Source organism: Perca fluviatilis, chromosome 15 (genome assembly GCF_010015445.1).
Source record: "Perca fluviatilis chromosome 15, GENO_Pfluv_1.0, whole genome shotgun sequence".
NCBI lineage: Eukaryota > Metazoa > Chordata > Actinopteri > Perciformes > Percidae > Perca > Perca fluviatilis.
The window spans coordinates 4,431,534-4,453,248 of NC_053126.1; the positions used below are offsets into that span (position 1 = coordinate 4,431,534).

The 21,715-nt window shown below is 44.1% G+C and overlaps 1 protein-coding gene across 10 annotated transcripts in view; it reads right to left on the reverse strand.

Annotated features, from left to right (window-relative positions):
- Positions 1 to 21,715, reverse strand: part of LOC120575466 (RNA binding protein fox-1 homolog 2-like) — a 47,016-nt gene that overhangs the window by 13,558 nt on the left and 11,743 nt on the right. For 9 of the 10 annotated variants that reach the window (XR_005641996.1, XR_005641995.1, XM_039826271.1 and 6 more), the window contains exons 3-6: positions 9,905 to 10,102; positions 8,494 to 8,667; positions 7,961 to 8,014; positions 7,619 to 7,711 (exon numbers count right to left, since the gene is read on the reverse strand). Coding sequence is in view for 8 of the 10 variants with exons in the window: in XM_039826271.1 (XP_039682205.1) it covers positions 7,619 to 7,711; positions 7,961 to 8,014; positions 8,494 to 8,667; positions 9,905 to 10,102 (519 nt within the window). In the remaining 2 variants the exon portion in view is untranslated. Of the gene's footprint in view, positions 1 to 7,618; positions 7,712 to 7,960; positions 8,015 to 8,493; positions 8,668 to 9,904; positions 10,103 to 20,032; positions 20,775 to 21,715 lie in introns of those variants that run through there. The other variant, XM_039826273.1, reaches the window with a different exon arrangement.

Below are 21,715 nucleotides of genomic sequence, written 5' to 3' on the forward strand. Positions count from 1 at the left end.
GCTAAAAGATCCAATCTGTTGAAAGATGCTGTGTCTGTCTGTCTGTGTGCCTGTGATACTGTGTGGTGTACTGTAAAATTACATAAGTGCAATAGCTTTCTAGGGCATTACAGTGCGTGGGCCTATCACAGTCGTAATCACTAGATAAATAGGACTAATATTAGAACTTCCCGGTGTACTGTACATTGGACTGTATCAAATGCCTGTTGTAAGAGGGTGTGGGGGGGGAATGGAGAGGGGGGGGGGTCAGTTCAGTAATAGATGTTTGTACACAACTTACCGTTGCCGTAGAAACAGCGAGTGGTTACCGTGGAGACTGACAACAACACACAGAAGTCGTCAGGGAAACAGAAAAAATATAATAAATAAAAGGAACAAATAATGCTAGTAACAAAAGAAACCTAAATGCCCCCCCCCCCCTCCTGCTCCTCCTCGCCCCGTGTGAAATAAAAACCTGATAGCAGCAGGGTTACAGCTCAGAACAGGATATAAGAGAAAGAAGGAAGAGGAGGAGAGGGGATGCTAGCTCTCGAGATGCTTCAACGGAGCTCAAAGCATCAGCACAACGATTAAAACAGTGACAGGAAGGTATTCGGTGTTTGGTGCTCTGGGGAACCAAAAGGAGAACGGAAATATGGGGCCACCTTGCCTTAGAGGAATACTTCACCCTCAAAATGACCATTTGACGTCAGCAATTATTCACCGAACGATGCCTTGAATTCACAATTTTGTCGCAATCCTCCACAGTGAACGGAGAATCCAACAACGGAGAAAAGGGGTGTCGGTACTCTCGCCGTTTCACTTCCTGCCTGGCTGTCCGAACGCCCCGCGTGAAAATAGACCTGCCGCGTATCTTTAGGCCTCCTGCACACGTGTGTCAGTTGCGTGGCGGCTGCGTGGCGTTTTCTATGTCTTTGCACACCAGAAACATGTCTGACGCGGTGGCGCTGCTGAGAGCTGAGATAGATAGATAGATAGATAGATAGATAGATAGATAGATAGATAGATATACTGATTTGATTGCAACAAAGACAACGTCGGCAGTATTGACAGCAAAATGGACTACAGAATATTTCGTTCTGTACTGACAGGTACAATATTTTTTTTTTTTTAAATAAATCGATAATTATTTATTATTATGTTTTTAAATTACATTTATGTCAAAACCTCGAGACTTTCAAACATCAAAATGTCATTTATTAAATGTATTTGTGTCAAAATAACTTATAAACATCTTTTCCTATTCTATTTTGTATGGAAATGCGTGAAAAATAGGCGTCGGTCCTATTTCTAGCATGCCTGCGTTTTTGGTGCGGCTCGAGGCGTGCGTGTCACGCAGGCAGTGTGCCAACCTGTTAACATGGGAGCCGAAATAAAAACGGACACGCCACGCGGCTGACACACTCACACCACGCAGCCGGTGTGCAGGAGGCCTTAGTGGAGCGGAGAGCCCCTTCACGCACGCTTCTGAGATGCGCCGCGGTGCGTCTGGTGGAATATCAAGCCTTGACTTGAATGGCCGCAATTGCTCGCGGGGGTCGCAATGTGCCCCAAACGCAGCGCAGTGAAAAATAGGGCTAACACTTCAGCATGAACAGTATGCCCCTTGCAGGTGCACTACTTCCTGCGCAAGCTTCTCAGACGAGTAGCAGACGAGTAGCGTGTTGTAAATGGTACGGTTTAGCGAAAATGCATGTGGGATACCACAGGAGAAACGAGACTTGGATTATACCGCACTGGTTGTGGGAGAGTTTGCAAACAGACTATTCTCCGTTTTTTTATTCTCCGTTCACCGTGGAGCCATGCGACGATAAAAGGTTTTCTTCATGTATTTAAGGCAACGCTCGCTGAGTAACTGATTTACAAATGGTCATTTTGAGGGTGACGTATCCCTTTAACACCAAAAACTAGCCTCCTGAGTGTACAGCGAGGGACTGAGATGCAGCAAATTGGAACACCTCCAAGGAAAAGTCAGAAGAGCAGATACCAATTCCCATCACCCTCCTTCATAAGAGCAGAATAGTCAAAGGTTGGTTTAACGCTCTCTGGGTCGATCACAGTCAAAAGGACAAGTGGACGCGTTTTGGTTAGATTTAGCACGAAATGACTCATTCTTGTGTGATCAGGTTTCAGCCACGAGAGAAGAGCGTGGGTTGGGAAACTGGTTGCGGGAAGAGTGGCTGTCATTTCCAGTTTTTTTACCAGTCACCACAAAATAACATACTGAAGGTTGTTTGATAGTCAAAAATAAAAACAGAAAATGAAATACCAAAATAGATGACAATAAATGTCAACAGAATAAGGCAGACGCAGAGGATGGCAAAAAAAAAAGTTGGTTAAAGTAAAATAACTACCAATTAAACACACAAACAGAAAGACAAAACGGGACTAAGCAAAATAGAAGTGGAAGCGACGCAAGAGAGAGAGATATGATGAAAAAAAATTCATTTCCACTCATGTACAAGCACACACGGATACGCACACATTTCATTCATTGATCGTTTCAAATCATGCAGTAACAGAAAGTTCAGATAACAAAACGGGACCAGTCAAATCAAAAGCGGGGGTTGTCCATCCAACAACTCATCATCTTACCAATATAAATAGAAATAATGCCACTGAACACAATCATCCTGAGGGTTCACACTGTTGAAGGAAATGATGGTTTAAGGCCCAGGCCACAGTGAGCTGAAGGCCAACGGTAGGGCTAAACGATTCATCGTTTTCAAATCTAAATTTGAAAGAATGGGATTATCTTATCGTGAAGACCGCGAGTAATCGAATGTGAATCATTTAGTTGAATGTTTGGTGCAAAATTTGATTTAACATTTTTTATTCCTCTTTGCATTATTCTATTTACTGTTTTTTCATAAGATAAATGCTGGAATAATGTTACATATCAAAGGTTGTGTTAAAGAAATGGCCTATTTTCAGTGGATCATTTATATATTTCTACTTTATTTAACATGATCGTAGAAGGTGCAATATGTAGCTAAAAAAAATAAATAATGCAAAATTGAATCGTAATCGCAACATCTGGCAAAAAAAGAAAATTGCAATTAGAAACAAAATCGTTTAGCCCTAGCCAACGGTGTCCCTTTGATTAGTGTGTGGAGGCAGCATTGGTTGGTGAGACTGTGCATGGTCAGGCATGCAGAACCACAGGCACAACTTCTTCTCATCCTTTTCCACACACATCCATGCACTGATGATGACGACACTGTTTACCCCCCCCCCCACATGCAGAGCTGCACCACTCGTGACACACACACACACACACACACACATCTCTAAGCTATTCTGCTCCATTGTGTTCAAATGTCTGACTAAAACTCTGCGCTGCGGAGGAGCAGTCACTTCCCGTAACACTCAAGCAACACAGATCAACCGCAAACACACACAAAGAGCAGGAGTTAGTGAATGGGAGTCTTTAGGGTTTAGTTTTGTCTCCGAGCCCGCCCAAGCGGCATCTCCTCTGTGGCTGCGTGCACACCGTCTGCAACCACTGACGTGTACAAAACAGCTGAGATTTTGTCCTTGCCATAGCTCTGCCACACTGTAGTTCACACTGTGGACTAATCTACAGCAAGCAGACCAGGAAGCTACCTGGAGGTGTACAATGTTGACTGTTTGGTGCCTGTAAAATTAAACCAAGCCTGTGTTCAGTATAGTCTCTTTATTTTTGTCTTTGTCATAATTATTTAAAATCACAACAGGCAGCCTTCATCTTCACCATCATATTGTCACCTATTGAGAAACAGGTAAAGAAATGTTAAAAGGTGTGTTATCTGGACAAAAGAATATTGTTCTGCGTGACCACCAGCTGATCAGAGCTGTCGAGTCACACAGAGCTGGACTCAATAAATCGGCAAGAAGCGCAAGCGCATTATTTAGTATTTCATTAGGTTGACGTAATGATTTCCTAATCGAAGTTTTCGGCTACGCAAATGAGACCATGCAGGGACCCTAATGCACTTCCTGTACAGCCAGTAACTGCAGCATAAGAATGAAATATGTGACTACATATATGTGACTACATGGTTTGGAGAGATTGCCTATCATTGGCACAAACAAATGATAGGCAAAATGTTACTGCCTGAGGCAGAAAGACGTTATGAGGGAGAACTGCGTAACCATTTACTTGTTAGAGCACACGCACAATCACCAAGACAGCCATGAGTGGGTGGAAATGCATTGAATTGTGTATGTCTGTGAGTGCATATTAATACCCTTTTTCCATCAAAATTTGGGTGTATATGCTTTTTCTTTTTTTACACGGGCGTCAACGTTTCCTGCTACAGCTGTCCGAAACAGCGCACAAAAGAAACCTGTTTATTCACTTAATATCTTCGCTCATAAACTCTCCTCCACTCAGGCCGATCACCGTCATTCTATCACTCGCTCCACTACACATACACTACCTACTGGCTCTGCTATTCTCCAAAAGAGGTGTGCTTCTCTTACAACATAGGGTTAGTAAACGAAAGAAAGCATCATGGAGGCCAGTAAAAATGTTACTGCTTTTTTTATATCTGTAACTTAAAAGGTGCTCTAAGCGACGTTGGGTGACGTCACTTCTTGTCAACGTTCGAAGTACTTTCAAACAAAACGAGGCTAGCTCGCCCCTCCCTCCTCCTCATCCCGTCCCCTCCCCCTCCCTTCCACACACTGACCCCCCAACTCACACCGCCAAATCCTTCTTGTCGGTTATTGGCTGGAACACGGTTTGTTATGTTTTGTGGGCAGGTTGGCCAGTTTGTTTTTGTTTCCGTTTGTGGAGCCTGGGCTGTCTACAGAGACCGCATTGTTTTTGTTTTACAGTGTGTTCAGGGGACAGGCAGCTCGCAGATAGAGACGTAAGCTCTATGTAACAAAAAATGTTGTAGCGTAAATAACGCGTGACATCACTTAGAGCACCTTTAAAATCAGTCGCTCTTTCAAACTCGGGGCCGCCTAATTTCATGTTTGAGCACTGCTTGGGGGGGTGGGGGGAGACGGATGGAAATTATGGCCGAGTTGAGAGAAAGTTACAGACGGAGGGGCCAAAATTGGCTAATCTACCCCGGTGTCTGTTTCAATGTCTGCCGATGAATTGCTGTGCCTACTGCAGAGTCATATGTCCCGGGAGTAAATGCAGACAAAAAGCCAGATGTTAATGGGTGTTATTTGTTTGTTTTTTGAACAGTGGGAAAGGGGTATAAGATACACACTGTTACACACACATATATACAGTATAATATATATATATATATATATATATATATATATATATATATATATATATATATATATGACTCTATAGTCTATATATAGAATGAATGGTGATGAGATGGGATCACAGAGAAGCAGGTAGAGACAAAGTGAATTGTAGTTGGGCCACTTACATGGATACATTGGAAGCACACAGGAAACTGACTTCTTCAAAGCGCAGAGTTTTATTCCAGACAAAGAGAAGTACAGTGTAACTTTAAGTACAACAAAAGTCTTTCGATTTCATATATGCTACACACATGCACGCTATGGGGCAGCTAAGCTACTACTGACCGACTCCCATTGGCATGCACAAAGAATAAGAAAAGTCAGCTCTTGAGTGAAGTCGAGGATAGCTTTATGAATCAAAATGTACTCTGAAAACTAGGCAATCAGCTACTCAGCCTTTTTTCTCAGTGAGTGGAGCAAGACTACGAGGCACCCAGGTGCAACTGATTTCATGCCAACTAAACAGGTCAGTTAACAGTCCCATCACCACAACTAATTCAACAAATGGCCGTACAGAATAAACATGCAAGAAAAAACATCCAGCTGTCTTCAGCACTGCCTCGCTACATCTTTCCATACTAAAATACCAACCATGCAGCCTACATCACCTAAACTCATGCCAGTGGATAGCAGTGAACTGCACAGTCACACACAATAATAGTTAAGTATTTATGTATAACCATGGTACACAGTAGGGACTACATTTCAGAGTTTCTGAAGTATTATTATTTTTCTGCCAATCTACATCACTAAAAACATAATTCAACAAACTCTGAAATGATTTGAAAAGTGAGAGTAACGCAGCAACATCTGCAAGGAAGGAGAACTGCCAGATGGCATTGCCTCAAATAGAAATGTCCAGCCCTTTCTCCTCAGTTGAAAGAATGTATAAACACAAATCCACGATTTGTCCTGCGCCAGGCAGCCTTTTGTCCCTTCAAGCCCATGCACCATAAACAGACAGAAAGAGACCCACTCTTCAGACTCCTGTTGCTGGCCCACCATGCAGCTGATACATGACTCGCTACAGCCCAACACCACTACTGGAGTACAACAGAGTGCATGCAAAGTGACGACTGAAAACAAAATGCTCGCTGATTAATACAAGTGACTGATATCATGCACACCGTGGGGAGAGAAATAAACAGAGAGTCAGGTTAAAGCAATGCCAGGGACAACACAGCTTGTTGACTGGGCTCAACTGGGAGAGACTGATGCTGGGTAAATTGGCTCCATTCACAGTATCCATTCAGCTTGCTGATTGACTGAAGATGGAGGTGGTGGAGGGAGTATGTTGTACCAGAGGATGCAGGTGGCTGTCTTTTATTCTCGACCACACTGCAGCAGAACTGAGAGTACAGAACTAAAAAGGGTTCAGCCAGCCTCATCCATCATGCAGGAACTGACACACACACACACACACACACACACACACACACACACACACACACACACACACACACACACACACACACACACACACACACACACACACACACACACACACACACACACACACACACACACACACACACACCTTGGCTTTCAGCGACGTGGGTCAATGATCCAATATGGACAACAGGCTAATTGACACCCCGATTAAAGTAAAGGAGAAAAACTGCTTTCAAAAATGCACATGCTTCGGTTAAAAAAAACAATCAAAATAAACAACCTGAACACACATAGACTTGACATACATATAAAACTCAAGTGCACAGATCTTTGGTAAGAATCCAGACTTCTATAAAGTGAACATGCGTCAGTGTTGCCGTGATTCCCAGCATGCTGCTGTTGCACCAGGAGCCATAAGCTTGTCACAACCACTTAGCCACAGCACCGGGAGAGGGGAACACAGAAGGATTTCTACACTAGGGAAGAAAATAAGAGCATCTGACAGCAATCTGCCATGCATCATCCTTTCACTGCGTTCCTCTCGTGCCCTCCGGTGCCAACTACACAAACACCATTCAAATGTTGCGGGCACAAGTTGTAACATCAGTGTGGCTACGAGTTGCGCATCAGTGGGGGGAAACAAAAAGGTGAAGAGGCAACAGCTTGATGATGAAAGAAAATGCTGCAGAGGAAAAGTACCCAGCATGCCTTATGTAGTGTTCTTGCACACCGCCCCCAATCATTCCCACCACAAAACCAAAAACCCAAAAAAAAAAACAAGGTAGGAAACAAGTCTTTTGATATTTAAAAAATGAACATACTGCAGAGAGACCAGGGAGTGGGATACCAGTGGGCTGCATCAGAGCATATCACTAAAGGGAGGATGGGAGCTAGCTAGCAGTCAGTGATCAAGCAGAAATAGGAGTACAGAGAGAAGACAGAAGAAAAGAAAGGAGAGAGAAATTACCTCAATCTTACGACCTTCCACCAGTGTGCCGTGGAGCTTTTCCCTGGCTTTCTCTGCGTCTGCGCTGGTCTCAAATGTCACAAAGCCAAAACCCTGTGGTACACGGCAGAGGTTAAAGAGGTTGGTCAAAAGGGATTGTGATTGAGAGAGGAGAATATATAAATCCTAAGTCCTTGCACTCATGACATTGTTTCAGAGATAATTGGAGTTTCATAACAAAGATCCCCCATGTGTGGCGTGCGGATACCGCATCACAAAAACATGCAAAGTGGGAATAACTGTCAACAGTAAGGAAGAACTGTAGTGTGGTTCCAAAGAATCAAATGTCATCTGTGCACTTACCTTTGATCCCCTCTCATTGAAAATAATCTCTACATCCAGAATCTTCCCATATTGCTGCAAATAAATTTGAGGGAAGAAATTAGCAAACATACATAAGCAAAGAAAGCAGTCAATGACATCTCTGAATTGCCTCAGGAGCCTTAGATATCAGTCTTTTGGGACGGCATTACTGCAAAGTCTGAAGATTTGGACATTGTGTGAGTTACAACTGCTGAGCACTAGGTGTCACTGTTACACAAAAGACAACTTCCCACATTTCAATGCTTTTCCTTCTATCCTTTTGCATCGAACTCTTGCTCTGGCCCCTTTTTTTTAATCTCACTTTGTCACTAATGCGAACAAACTGAAACACATAGAAGCCTATTGCCCTCTCAAGCACCAAGACAACACCCATGAATGCCTTTCCTTTGTTGACTATTTAGTCCCTAAACCCCACCCATCGTGAACCGGTCCCTCTGTGGAGGACCCGGGGTGTCTAGACTGATTTATTGATCCTGTTAAAAATGAGGCCCACAACATTCCCAGCTTCTTACCCCAAACATCTGCCTGAGGTCAGGGTCCCGGAAGCGGAAGGGGATGTTTGAGACGTGGAGGCGTTTGGGGGTCCCTTTGGCCTCGGAGGGGTCTCCCACAGAGCCTCCGGATCCTGAGCCTCCTGTGCCGCACTGTACGCCCGCCTCACCCTGGGGCACCTCCTCTGTCTTTCCCTGTGGAAAAGAGAGCGAGAAAATAAGGGGTAAGAAAGGTGAGAGAAGTAGAGGTAAATGTGACCAAATGGCTTATGATCATTATTTTAGCAAGGTAAAGCTCTGCTACACCTTCTTTTAAATAGAACCCTAATGGAAACAGTGCAGAGTTAATGAGTACACAATGCAGAAAGCTAACAGGATAATCTCAACTGCATCTGAAATCTGATTATAGTGCCAGCCATGCTTACAGCTAGAGCGGCAAAGATTAAATCGATTAGTTGTCAACTATTATCCGGTAACTATTTTGATAATCGATTAATCGGTTTGAGTCATTGTGTATGAAGAAAAAAAAAAAAAAAAAAGTCTGATTCCAGCTTGTGAGGCTGTACAGTGTTGCTCTGAGCTAAATGCTAATGCCACCATGCTAATATGCTCATAATGACAATGCTAACATGCTTGTGTTTAGCAGGTATAATGTTTACCATCTCAGTTTAAGTTGTTAGCATGCAAACAATTATAATTAGCACTAAACACAAAGTCCAGCTGAGGCTGATGGGAGTGTTTTGTAGGGGTTTGCGCTTAAACAGTATTGGACAACATTTTGACCTGATGCTGGAACTATTTGGAAAGTGAAGGGATCACCAAAGTTGTTGCAATTCATCCTGATAGCATCATGATTGACTGTACCACATTTCATAGCAATCCATTCAAAAGGGTTTGCGATATTTCACTTAAAAAAAACAATAATGTGCACTTGCTACTCGCACAAGAGGAAAATCAGGGGAATCAATAAAGTCATTATGATTCATTCTGTAAAAATAAAAAAAATTAAAAAGTCATGGCAATTTTATAGCAGTTGAGATATTTGACTATAAAATAAAAATGGTAACCTGCTGGTTAAGTCAGGAAGATCCTCTAGTCATTAGGATTCTTCCTCTGGGGACCACGAACGTGGGCAAAAAACATCCATGGCAATCCATCCAGTAGGTTTTCGGATCAATGAAAGTGGTGGACTGACATTACCAATGGCAGTCTCAAGCCAGGGTTTATGACCATTATCAGTGTAGCACTACAACTGTTATTTTATTGAATAAAAATAATAGAAAAAACAACTTCCAGACATCAAGAATGAGAGAAAAACAAACCGACACAGCACCACTACAACTTGCTGAATACCTGGAAAATGCCTCAACATCGCACACATCTAACATCCTTAAATTATTACTCATTAAGGCTTTATCAGGTCTGTGCTTACGTTGTTGTTGGTGGTATTGGTGGTGGCTCCATTAGCACCAGCCCCCAACTCTGCTGGGCCTTGGCCCCCAGCACCAAACATGGCCCCTGGGACAAACTCTGTCCCTGCTAGCCCGTTTTGAGGAGGGGGTGGAGGGGGGAACGGTGAAAAGGGCGGGGCCACCAATCCCTCCTGTCCTCCTGTCGAATCCTGAGAGCCCTGCGGGAGCGGGGAAGGGAGGGGGAGGAGAGGAAAGAAGAGAAGGAGACAACTTAACATATGTACTCTGTAAGCAGTGCTTGAAGCGTCCTGATGAGGGCAGAATGTGGGGGTTAAAATCCTGCCTATTAAATTACACTCCCTCACCACTCAGTCACTCACCCATTCCCTCCCTGCTATCCTCTCCCCCTCCCTCTACCTCCATATCTCTGACAGGCATGAGTTTTCAGTCAGCCGACCATGAAATATTTACAGCAAACACATCTATTATTAAGAATTAGAAAATTCAATACACGGTTTGAGATACAAAGATGCTGTGCCATGTTAACCCTGACATGATTACAGCTACTGCTGCATTGTGCAAATACTTGTTCCTGTATTTTTGGAATTCTATTAGAGGCCATCTATAATTCAGATTAACTGCGTATAAACTGGGACTTTAGCCTCAGGAGATTTTTTTTTCTCTGCACTGTTACAACTGTATCAGCAGCAGGATCATTTACAGATTCTGTATAGCTTAGCTGCTGCTCTAACTCACACACACCTCATCTTGTATGTGTGGTGACTCTGCAATGTTGCTTGCTTCAGTCATTTCACACACTCAAGGGCATCTTGGACTGAGTTTCACAAAATCCTTTTAACAGCAAAGAGTAAAAGAAAGGGAGAGACAGTAGACAGACAGAGAGATACAGAATTAATATGTAAGCTGTAGAAGAAACAAGGCGAGAACAAAATGCGAATGGGTTTGGGCTCAAAACTGCTCTTTTCACATCAGACCAGGCAGCATGGCACACAACATCCAACACCATCAACCACTGGTCTGGTCTCTGCCGTGGACTGGATCTGGGTTGGGTGACGCCTAGAGACACTCCGTCTCCAAGCAGCCTTTTTAATTAGAGTAACTAAGATGCCACAAAGCAAACGAGCCCTCTCCCTTTCTCTAATCCTATGGCCTGACTGCTCACTGTTCTTCTGCAGCGTCTACCGCATAGGTTGTAAACAGCCAGCTGAGGCTAAAAGACCCATCTGCAAGACAGACAGCTTCTGGGGTTTAGCCCAAATGATAGACGAGGCAATAGAGAGGGCTGTGCAATCCAAAAACAGGAGGTAAAAATCTGGCAAACTCGTCCGCTGCCACTTTTTTACTGAGGTGAGGCCGATCGTATGTTAGGGAAGAATGTGTGAAAGCCGATTGTGTTTCGCATCTGCAACGGTTTCGGTCACCTAGAGATAAAAGAACCGTAAACCTGTTCAAAAAGATACGATAAGCTATTGTTAAGACAACTATAAGAGTTTTCCCTGCCGTCATGCGGCTTAGGGCCAGCACCTAAGCGCTCTTGTGCACCGCCCAAGTGTATGAATGTAAAAACTATGTGGAGAGCATCCGGACACGCCAACGTACGGGACGGGCGTACCCATCGTTGTCTTCCGCATATGATGGTTCACGTACACAGCGGCACGCACGCACATTCCCGTGTATTGTTTGATACCTGCTGGTTAAAGTGATGGTTCGGAGTAATTTCACCCTAGGGTCCTTTGCACCATGACCTCGAGCCAAACACTCCCCCAGAAGCTTTTTTCACCTGGGTCTAACATTGGGCGAGTTAGCGTAGAGTAGCGTTATCAGCTGAATAGCTTAGCGCAGGGGCTAATGGACCCACGTTTGTATCTCGTCAATGACCCCACTAATAATGCCCGAAATGATACCAAACTTCTACACTAGTACAAACCGGTTATGCACTCATAAAACAATGGATTGGAAAGTTTGTAAGTACACCAGAAGTTTATGAACACTTGCCTGCTCTCTTCTGCTCTCTGCTGCTGCTGCTAGCTGCAGTTAGACGAGTGCTTAGGGCCGTCTACAAATTACTACACCGAAAAGAGATACAACAAAAATATTTATTGATTTAATGATTAAATAAGGTAATGTCTCCAAACTTACCTCAATTATTAATTGTCTCCTGCTAATTATACTACAGCACTTTAAAAAAAAGTTAAATTAAAAATTTTTGTTGCATCTCTTTGTTGTAATTTGTGACGCCTAATTGCACTCGTCTTATAGCAACAACAGCAGAGAGCAGAAGCCAGCAGGCAAGTGTTATTTACATAAACTTCTGGTGTACTTACAAACTTTCCAATCACATCTTCTTTATAGAGCATAACCTGTTGTAATTAGTGTAGAAGTTGGTACCATACCGGCAACTAGTGGTGAAGTCACAGCTAGCGATGGGTCCATTAGCCTCTGCGCTAAGCTATTCAGCGGCTAACGCTACTCTACGCTAACTCTCCCAATGTTAGACCCAGGTGAAAAAAGCTTCTGGAGGGGTGTTTGGCTCGAGGTCATGGTGCAAAGGACCCTAGGGTGAAATTACTCCGAACCATCACTTTAAAGTGAAGGGGCTTAGCAGCCATAGAACTGGCAACACCTTCGGCATAGTCTCATTAACTGAAGGTGGGCTGACCTTTAAGGTGGTTCAGCTATTCTCATTTTAGTGACAAGTCCTCCAAGTTTTGCTTTAGCGATCTCTCCCTCGCTGCAACTGACAACCACTAAGCTTTATGCAAATATTTGCACAATGACGTCACTAATATACACATGAATGTATGTCATTGGCACCTAAGCGCTCTTAAAACCCAAAATAAGCCATTCAAATTCACTGGTTAGGCCTTAGCCTACCCGGGCTAATATATATCAAAGCCTAAGTGTACTTGTTAGGGCATGTGGGCTCATAAACATGCAGTAGGCTGTACTGAGCCACTAAAGGGTGTGTCCTAAAGGGATATCCTAGCTGCATGCTAGGCAGAGGGAAAGAAGAGAGAGTAACAGAACTACAGAAAAGGGTGACAACCGAAAAAGAACTTTTAACCTTATGATTAGATAAACAGGGAATTAGACCTCATTATGTATGAACAAGAGTGCTCATCTTAGTTTTTAAATTGCAAAGATTAAGAGGGACAAGGAAAGCTGATCCCTTGAGGCAAATTTGTGATATTGGGCTATAGAAATAAAATTGACTGGTCAGTGACCGAGTCTCCCTGAACTGATGCATTTCATTAATAAAAGATGCCACATCATAAACACTCATCATGTGCGTTTCAGAGACTGCTTCAGGGCACCAGAGAATCAGCTCACGGTTCATAAAAGCAACTTTGTTTCTCCTCGCTGAACAAAGCGCTGCCGAGCCTACCTAACCTAACCAACCAGACTAGATGTCACAACACAATGCTCCCACATGATCAGTCATGTGAAAAAATAAAGGGCTAATAACATTTAGGCTCGACACTTGCACGGTGCTTGTGACCATTTTCATATGAGGGTGTGTTTTAGCTAACCGAGGATAGACGAAAATGCCTTGGATGAATTGATGAGCTAATAAACCGGCAGACAAATGGAAGCTGTCAGTGGATTAAGAGTTAAGAACAGTATCCCCTTAAGTCCACACAGGCATTCCTGACCCGCTGACGAAGGAGCAGCACTGCCCTACATGGCAGCATCATATAGTCGAGGGAAGAGGGGGAGAAAGGAAAAAGAAATAATGGAAAAAGAAACGGGGGCTTAACGTTAGGGGGAAGGGGATTATGGGAAATATTGACACGCTCTATTAGGGTTATATCTGGTCCAAACTTACCAGACCGAATCTTGACATTATGAGATAATAATAATAATAATAATAATAATAATAATAATAATAATAATAATAACTTTATTCAGGACACAACTAAAGGTCCATACTACAATAAAAAAGGACAATATTTACAAAAATGATAGCAATAAATATATAGTACAATTCATATAAATGAATTTCTAATTTAGATACAGGATTGTCTGTAAACGAGCTAGGCCGAAAAAAGAGACGATCAAGTATCGACTGAAATTCTTTCGACAATCTGATATTACAAATGAAAAGGACCATCTGGAGAAGGACCTATTCATCCATGCCGTTTCACACACACACACACACACACACACACACACACACACACACACACACACACACACACACACACACACACACACACACACACACACACACACACACACACACACACACACACACACACACACACACACACACACACGTTGTGTTACCTGAGACACCATATGTTTTTCCACATACACGGAGACGGATGAGGGGGAGGAGAGGCCTTTTCACAGCAAAACCTTTCAAGCGTGCGTCTATGTCTGTCTACTGACTTTAAGCTCTAACCACCACCAAGTGACGCAAACGCCAGCCAATAGAAACACTGAATGAAAAAGCCAAGTGGTGATGCTACTGAAAACTCAATCAATCATGCAAATTCATAACAATTTGTCTATTGGAACCATCTAGCGCCTGTAAAAGCCGCCTGGCTGAAGACAGAAATACTTTGCAGCTTCTTCTCCCTCTGCAATCCGTCTCTTTTCTTTTCCTGTGGTTGGATAACTAAGTGCGCCTGCGTTTAGCCCCCTTCCCCCCCCTCCTCTTTTTCCCCTTCCCTCTTCATTCTTGCCTGCCACGCTTGATGAAAGCCAGAGGGAGATAATTTTTTCCCCTTTTAAAACCCCCGACACCCGCCCCTCAAGTCACTCAAAGCTTCTGCTGCACTGTGATGTCCATCAAAGCGTAGGCCACAGCCCATCTCCTTATATGGTTGCCACGGCGCAGAAGATCCCGTCTCTCCTTCCTGACTGTGGGCCAATCAGATTACAGAAAGGCTGCTCTTTAGAGACACATCAATAGTCCAGAGGACACATGGAACGTTATTTGGTAAGAAAAATAACCTACCGGAGAACTCTATGTTGAAGCTCTCAACACGCTGTAGTCAATGAACTTAAAATGTCCCTCTCTTAAATCGTAAAGATTAAGTGTCCTAATGTAACAAAAGGGATCTTAAATGCTTTAATTCCAATTTAAACTACGGGCAAAAAACTGTCTGTCAGTGTCAGCAGCTCCGTTGCTGAGCGGAGATCTGTGACATACAGCTCGGCTGTTTTTGACAGTTCAGATCATCATCACCATCTGCATCATTATCATAATCACACTGACAGCCCTTTCTCCGACACTCTGACTCGCCATTGGCAGGGCAAAAGGACCTAAAAATAAAAATTCCAATGCACAATTCAGATTTCTTCTCTTCTGACAAATGACAAAAGACCAAAACATATGCAGTGATGAAATCATAGACTTAAAATAGGTGTGTTTTCACTAGCAACGTGGCTTGCTTGTGCAATAACAGAACAACAAAAGAACAGCAGCGCTTGCAAGGTTACCATCATATTTCGCTTTTCGCTTTACCAGACAACTGCTAATATGCTAATAGAAGAACAACAGGACAGGGACAAGGGGAAGACACTCAACCATACCAGATGTTTTGGGCAACTTTTGCCACGTTTCGACTGCCCGACTTAACTCACTTTTCTTGGTTTTCAGTACTAACTGCAGATAGTATTCCTCAGTGTAGCCGGGATTCTCAGCTGATCGTCATAGCAGCGCCGCATTAAACTGCTGTGACATCATCTTCAACCTGACACTCACTGAATCCTTTCATCGGCAACCAAACAGAGGAACGTCCCCACTTCGTCAGTTGTACGCCAGAGTTTTGAAGGCTGACATTTTTTTTTAAAACCAGTGTCGAGTTAATAAAAAGAATTGCAGTCGCTATTGACGGTAGCTTGGCTATTCAATAATCGAAGGTTTGTGCTAGTGACAATTCTCTCTGTCCAACCAGTCCTCTGCAGCGTTTTAAGGGTTTTTAAGTGTATTACTATCGGCTCAACCCACTTGTAACCTTGACCGAGGCTGTAGCGGAAAAAAGTACTAGGTACCAGGTACAATCCAAAACTTTTGCTGATGGGAAACCAAAAAGGGGCGAGTCGAGTGAAGTTGAAAAACCAGCATTTGTGTCCTAAGACACATGATTAGTCGATCCATTGATTAGTCGATTGAGAGAAATGCCAAACATTTGCTGGTTCCAGCTTTTCAAATGTGAGACTTCGATGCTTTTCTTTGTCATGTGTGATGGTAAACTGTTGGTCCGACAAAACAAGATACTTAAAGAAGTCCCCTTGGGCTTTTGTGAGAAATTATATCTGGCATTTTTCACTATTTTTGACACTTTAAAAAGGCAAAATAAGCAGATAAATCAATAATTAAAATAATAGTTATTGATGATAACTGAAACAGGCTAAACATTATTATTATTATTTTTAAAACACAACTAACAAAAATAGAATGATAATGGACCAACTCAGAATATGGTTTCCTTCTTTAATAGGCTAAATTCAGTCAGTTACTAATATATGTAGGTGAGGCTGAGTACCAGAGCAGAGGAACTTTAGCTGGAGCGGTTAGAGAACCCATACTGCAGGCAAATATTCCTGACTGGATGCGGACAACCCTCAGCTAAAACATGCTGAAACTCAGTCTAACACACTTAACCTCCCTCTAGTTCTCAGCCTGACCACGCCCAGAGGCATGATGGGTCATGTGTCAGGGGTACGACTGACCCTGTCGCACTACTGGGCTCGCTATCTTCCAAATCGCCCATACCTCATCACAGACTGGCATTTACACTTCCCAGACGTTTCATCCAGGCTGATTTATAGATACATAAGGATGAGCTTTTCACCCTAAAAACACCAAAAATAAAACCAATATGGTACTAAAGACAACAAAGACAGAATTTAAATGTTTTTATATGCTTGCTGCACTGCCAGTTCCGCAAGAAAAATTGTTAAATAAAATCCTGCATTGCCAATTCTGAGTAGATGCAGCAAGAAGATGGGGAATTTGAACTCTGCCGTCACGACTTCTGCAGAGGAAGTTCACCCAACAGCACTGACTTACTGCTGCAGTGTATGCTCGGGTACAGTGTGTGCAGAGTTACAGTGCTGCTTGTCATGCAGGAGTAGATATCCTAAAAAAAAAAAATGCTGCATCCATTTAGGGCTCTACTGCACCACGTCTGTGCATCGCATCGCTTGTAATGTGCCTTTCTGTGTGTATGTGTGCGTGCGTGCTTTGGTGTGAGGTAACACGCAGAGTGTTTTCACACCTCGACCCACTGCGTTCAGCCTTGGGCAGTCGCAGTTAGAGCAGCATTAGTGTTGGACAATATCATTATGGCTGTTTGGGCAGAGGGAGAACAGTTCACCCTGAGGTGGAGTAGTGTCACACAGTGCATTAGCCCACCAATACAGAGGACTCTGGGCTTTGATGGAGTGCTTAACCTGCTCTTACAGGTGAAACTGTGTTTCTGTGAGATGGGAAGTCACTTTCTAATGGGAGAGTTGCAGAAACACCCATAATCCCACATGATAATTATAATGAATGAAGGTAAACATACCGTTGGTTAAACTGAGTGTAGTTGTGTAGCAAAAACACACAGGTACCTGTCAATTTGTTATGAGAGTGCAGCTGTCCAACTCTGTCCACTTTGCCTCCATTTGCATGCAGCTACACTCTCACAAACAGACTTACGCACAGAACCCGGAGGGTAACAGACTTGGGTGTGGATCCCATGCAAATTCCTTGCAGGCCTGTTGTTGTACGCTGGCTAACCAAGCAGTCTTCAGGCGATAATATGGGAGGAGTAAAAGTTAGGCAGCCTAAATACTCAAGATGCCACCCCCTGCCTTGCAAACTACTCAGTGTAACAGAGGCTTAGCTTGACACCCTTCCTCATGGGCTCAGCACTGAGCAGGTGGGGGACATATTATAGGGATGACGCAACACCTCTGGACGTCAGACAGAGAGAGGCGTGGGGGATACGGAGGGAAAAATGTTGTCAGACAGCCAGTAACACACTGACACTTGTTTTTGTTGAACTGTAAAAAAAATAAAAATGAAAAGAGACAGGCTCAACATTTGCAACGTAAGCCATCCTGCTGCAGTGAGGATGCTGAATGGACACAAACAGGCAAGTTTTCAGAATTGGCACAACAGCAGGCTCATTCTAATCTAGAGCCATGTCCACCCTCTGACCCACACCCACTGTGAGAGGGTCCACGCAGTCCCAAGACCACGTCCTGTCTGGAACATCTCAATCCTTATTACACGTATTCAAACTGCGACAGCCCCGTAAACTGCAGCAGTTGTGCACAGTTTATGGCGGTCGCAACTCAAGACAGCTAATGTAGCTAGCTGACAACTACATTCATTTTGACCGAAATAACCTATTTTGTGCGTATTGTAATAACTCGATGTTCATGACGTGCTTACACATCTTGCAAAAAAAACAACATGTAATTAGCCTAATCAAATTAATTTGATAACAACCAGCCCCACGTTCCAAGGCATGGTAAGGCGAGTTGCCCTGGAAGTCACACAATATTTTATCCACATTGTGAACTAACAGAACTTAAACGTGTCACCGAAAATAGACGACAATACCATAAAAGTGTAACGTTTACGGAGGACAGTGGGACTCGTGGCGTGTCACCTTTCCAGTGCGTTTTCACGTGGAACACCCTTCTAGTTACTACCGCCATCCTCCATTTGGCGTCAATCTCTTTGAAGAGGAAAAATGCATTTACACATGTGCTTACAGCTGCACTAGCCTGCAGGGCGAGGAAAACAGGGGAGGGGGGAAAGAGGGAGAGCAAAAAGACAACAACAACCTAAACCTCTACTTCCCCATGTTGAAGTAGAGGTGTGGGTTTTTGTAACAAATAATATTCTACAGAGTTGCAACACGGTCTATTCTTTGAATCTTAAGTATAAACACTGCAGTGATTACTATTATTGTCTATTCTTTTGTAAGATTGTAAGATTTAGATGGAATGTGGTTGGAACTACAAGTCATGTGTCAACGCTGAGGACGTTAAAGTGAACAGGTCAAATGCAGGTAGTGGGTATGTGTGTCTGGAACCAAAAGACAGGGCTGTTGCTGTGCAGTTATTATCAATAATAGTAAAGTTTCTATTACTGATAACAAATGCACAGCAACAGCTACGTGTGTCCGAGTCTGTTGTGCCGTAAAAGAGGGGGGTAGTAAAGTACTCAAGGCAACAACTGGTGTGTGCTTGTGTGTGTGTGTGTGTGTGTGTGTAGAAACAACTCTGCCTTGGCACCTGTCTCCCTCAATCCAGAGACAGATGAAGTTTAAACTGCATGGACAGCTTGGATGACACAGTGACTCGCTTGACAAAATCTCAGCCTGCACCCTCTATGCACATGACGTGACATGACACACGCACACGTGACACTGTGTGCAGTCAGCATGGCGAGAGCATGCGATGCCGACTGCGTGTCAATGCATTGGCGGCCGAGCAGCGGTCGCTACGTCGTGTCCGCACGTACCTCCCTGCAACAACCCCAAATCCCAACACCCCCCACCCTTTAGGCCCAAAGGAACCCAAGAACAGAGAGCGGGACATGCTAGGGCAGAGCCAGAAAACAGCTCTCATCCTCAGGCTGTCTCTAAAGTAGCACAGACACGCCCACCATATGCTAAGCGCAGCCTAGCACACTATCAACTGTATAAACATGTGCTGCGGTGTAGAGTAAATATTTTAATATAGTCATACAATTGTTGTCATTCAGCAGCATGCAACTCGACTGATGCCTCTCTGCATATTGTCTCCGCTCCATTGTCACAAAGTCAAAATGTTGCAGAGCTACAGAGTCGTACTAGTGGTTCTTCCAACAAAATAATTCAAGTTCCTTGAGCGCAAAGGGTTAAAAAGTGAAAGGAGCAGAGCTGCAGGGACAAGCTGTTACCCTGATGCCCTGCCAACTATCTGACAAAGGCCTCACCTGGGCCAAGACCCAGCAAAGCAAAAACAGGCCATACCATAAACAGCACCAATTACTGCTTCATCGAGCCAAGCCAAACTAATGAAACTAAATCATTAACCATCTCTTGCTCACCTAGTTCTGGTCTTGCAGTTCTCAACGTGTGCATAAAAGTTGTTTATAGAAAGAAGCTCTGCGTAAGAAGTGGACTTACCGGTAGCATTGCTTGGTAGTACAGCCCCATCATCGTCTGATCTAGGGGAACAACTGTTGACCAGCTCTCCACTTTCCCGTTCCTTCTCTCCCCTTTCCTGTGTGAGTCTATTCCTCCTCCTGTTCCTCCTCTCCCCTGCCTGTGCTCTAAGACCATGAGCTGACGATGGCTTCAGTCCACGTCTGTCTCACACATTTAAATTCTCCCTCGTTCACTCCCTCTTCCTCCTCCTTCCCTTTGCCGGTGTCCCTTCTTCCACTTCTCCAGCAGGCAAGCCGTGTCTGCCTGTCACTCTCTGCCTCTCTTTTCACCGTCTCGGCGGCCCTGCTGCTCTGATCCCCCTCGGGCCTTTCTGTCTCTCTCCTCCTGACAGCCTGAGTCTCTTCTCTTCTCTTTGCTCTGCGTCTGTCATTCACACGCTCGCGTTACACGTTCCCTGCTTCCTCTTGTTCCCGCCCCTCTTTTAAAACTTTCCCTCCCTCTCTCTGCCTCAGTCCCTCCTATCCATCAAAGCATCCATCCTTCCATGTAGCCATCTAACCCTGTTTCTGGATGGAGTCAGAAAGCTGTTGTTGCTGTCTCCTAAAACCCCTTGAGAGAGAAAAGGAAGGAAGGAGATGCTTGTCTTCTATCCACGCACTGGCTGCCTGAGAGTGCAGAACACGAATGCGACCCCCACTGCATTGCAGCTTTTTTTTGATGATTTATTTATTGCGTGGCAGCCTGTCAGCTCCAAAAAAGCAGCGGTAGGTAGGCCAGTCGGTAGACAGCTAGGTAGCTAGCTGCGTGGGTAGGCTCCTAGATCACCAACTCTCTGCTGCTGCAGCTGCCTTCATCACACACAGATGGAAGTCTCACAAAATCGAGGGAGCGCCAGCCCCAATTCCAGTATCTAAACCTCAACCTGCACATGAATCTGTATTTCGCTGCATTGCGCCTTTTTCCTTCTGGCTCGGGCTCAGTTCCCTCACTTCCCACCACTGTATTGTTAGGAGGCTTAATTTGCAGAGATGAGAGTGCAGTTCCTTGCACTGCATTTTTCATATGGGAGGGACTGAACTCTGCGGGAAAAAAAGCCACGATGCCAAGCTTTCAGACATCTGCTGAGGCTGGCTATAACTGGGTCCAGAGGGATGGAGGGAGGGTAAGATAAGTGATTAGTGGGGGGGGGGGGGGGGGGAAGGGGCAAAAGAAGGGAGCTGGGCTGGAGTGGGGGATGCAGGGACAGAGGGGCAGTGGATGCGAGCGAGAGATAACGGGATAGAGGGATAAATGGATAAAGGGCAGGGCAAAAAAAAAAAAAAAAAGAGCCAGGGATGACAGGATTAGGGCTGTAAGTGAGGAGGATGAGAGGATGAATAGGGGATGATCTGAGGATTAGCGGTGCACAGACCGAACACTGTGATAAACACACGCAGCCAATCACACACAAACACATGCACATAATGTACACAAAGATGTGCTGTGATCATTTTCATGCTGCTGCACTTTGGCTGGCACACACACACACATGGACTCAAACACCACACACTCGTCAGCTAATTTAAACAAAAGGCCTACTCCTTCAAACACAGCTTTTCACAGATAATCGATTGCTCCTCAGTCTTAACTTTTTCTATTGGAGTTTCAGGAGAAGGGTGAGGTGAAGGTTGTGACCTGCAATTACATTTTAATACAGTGTTG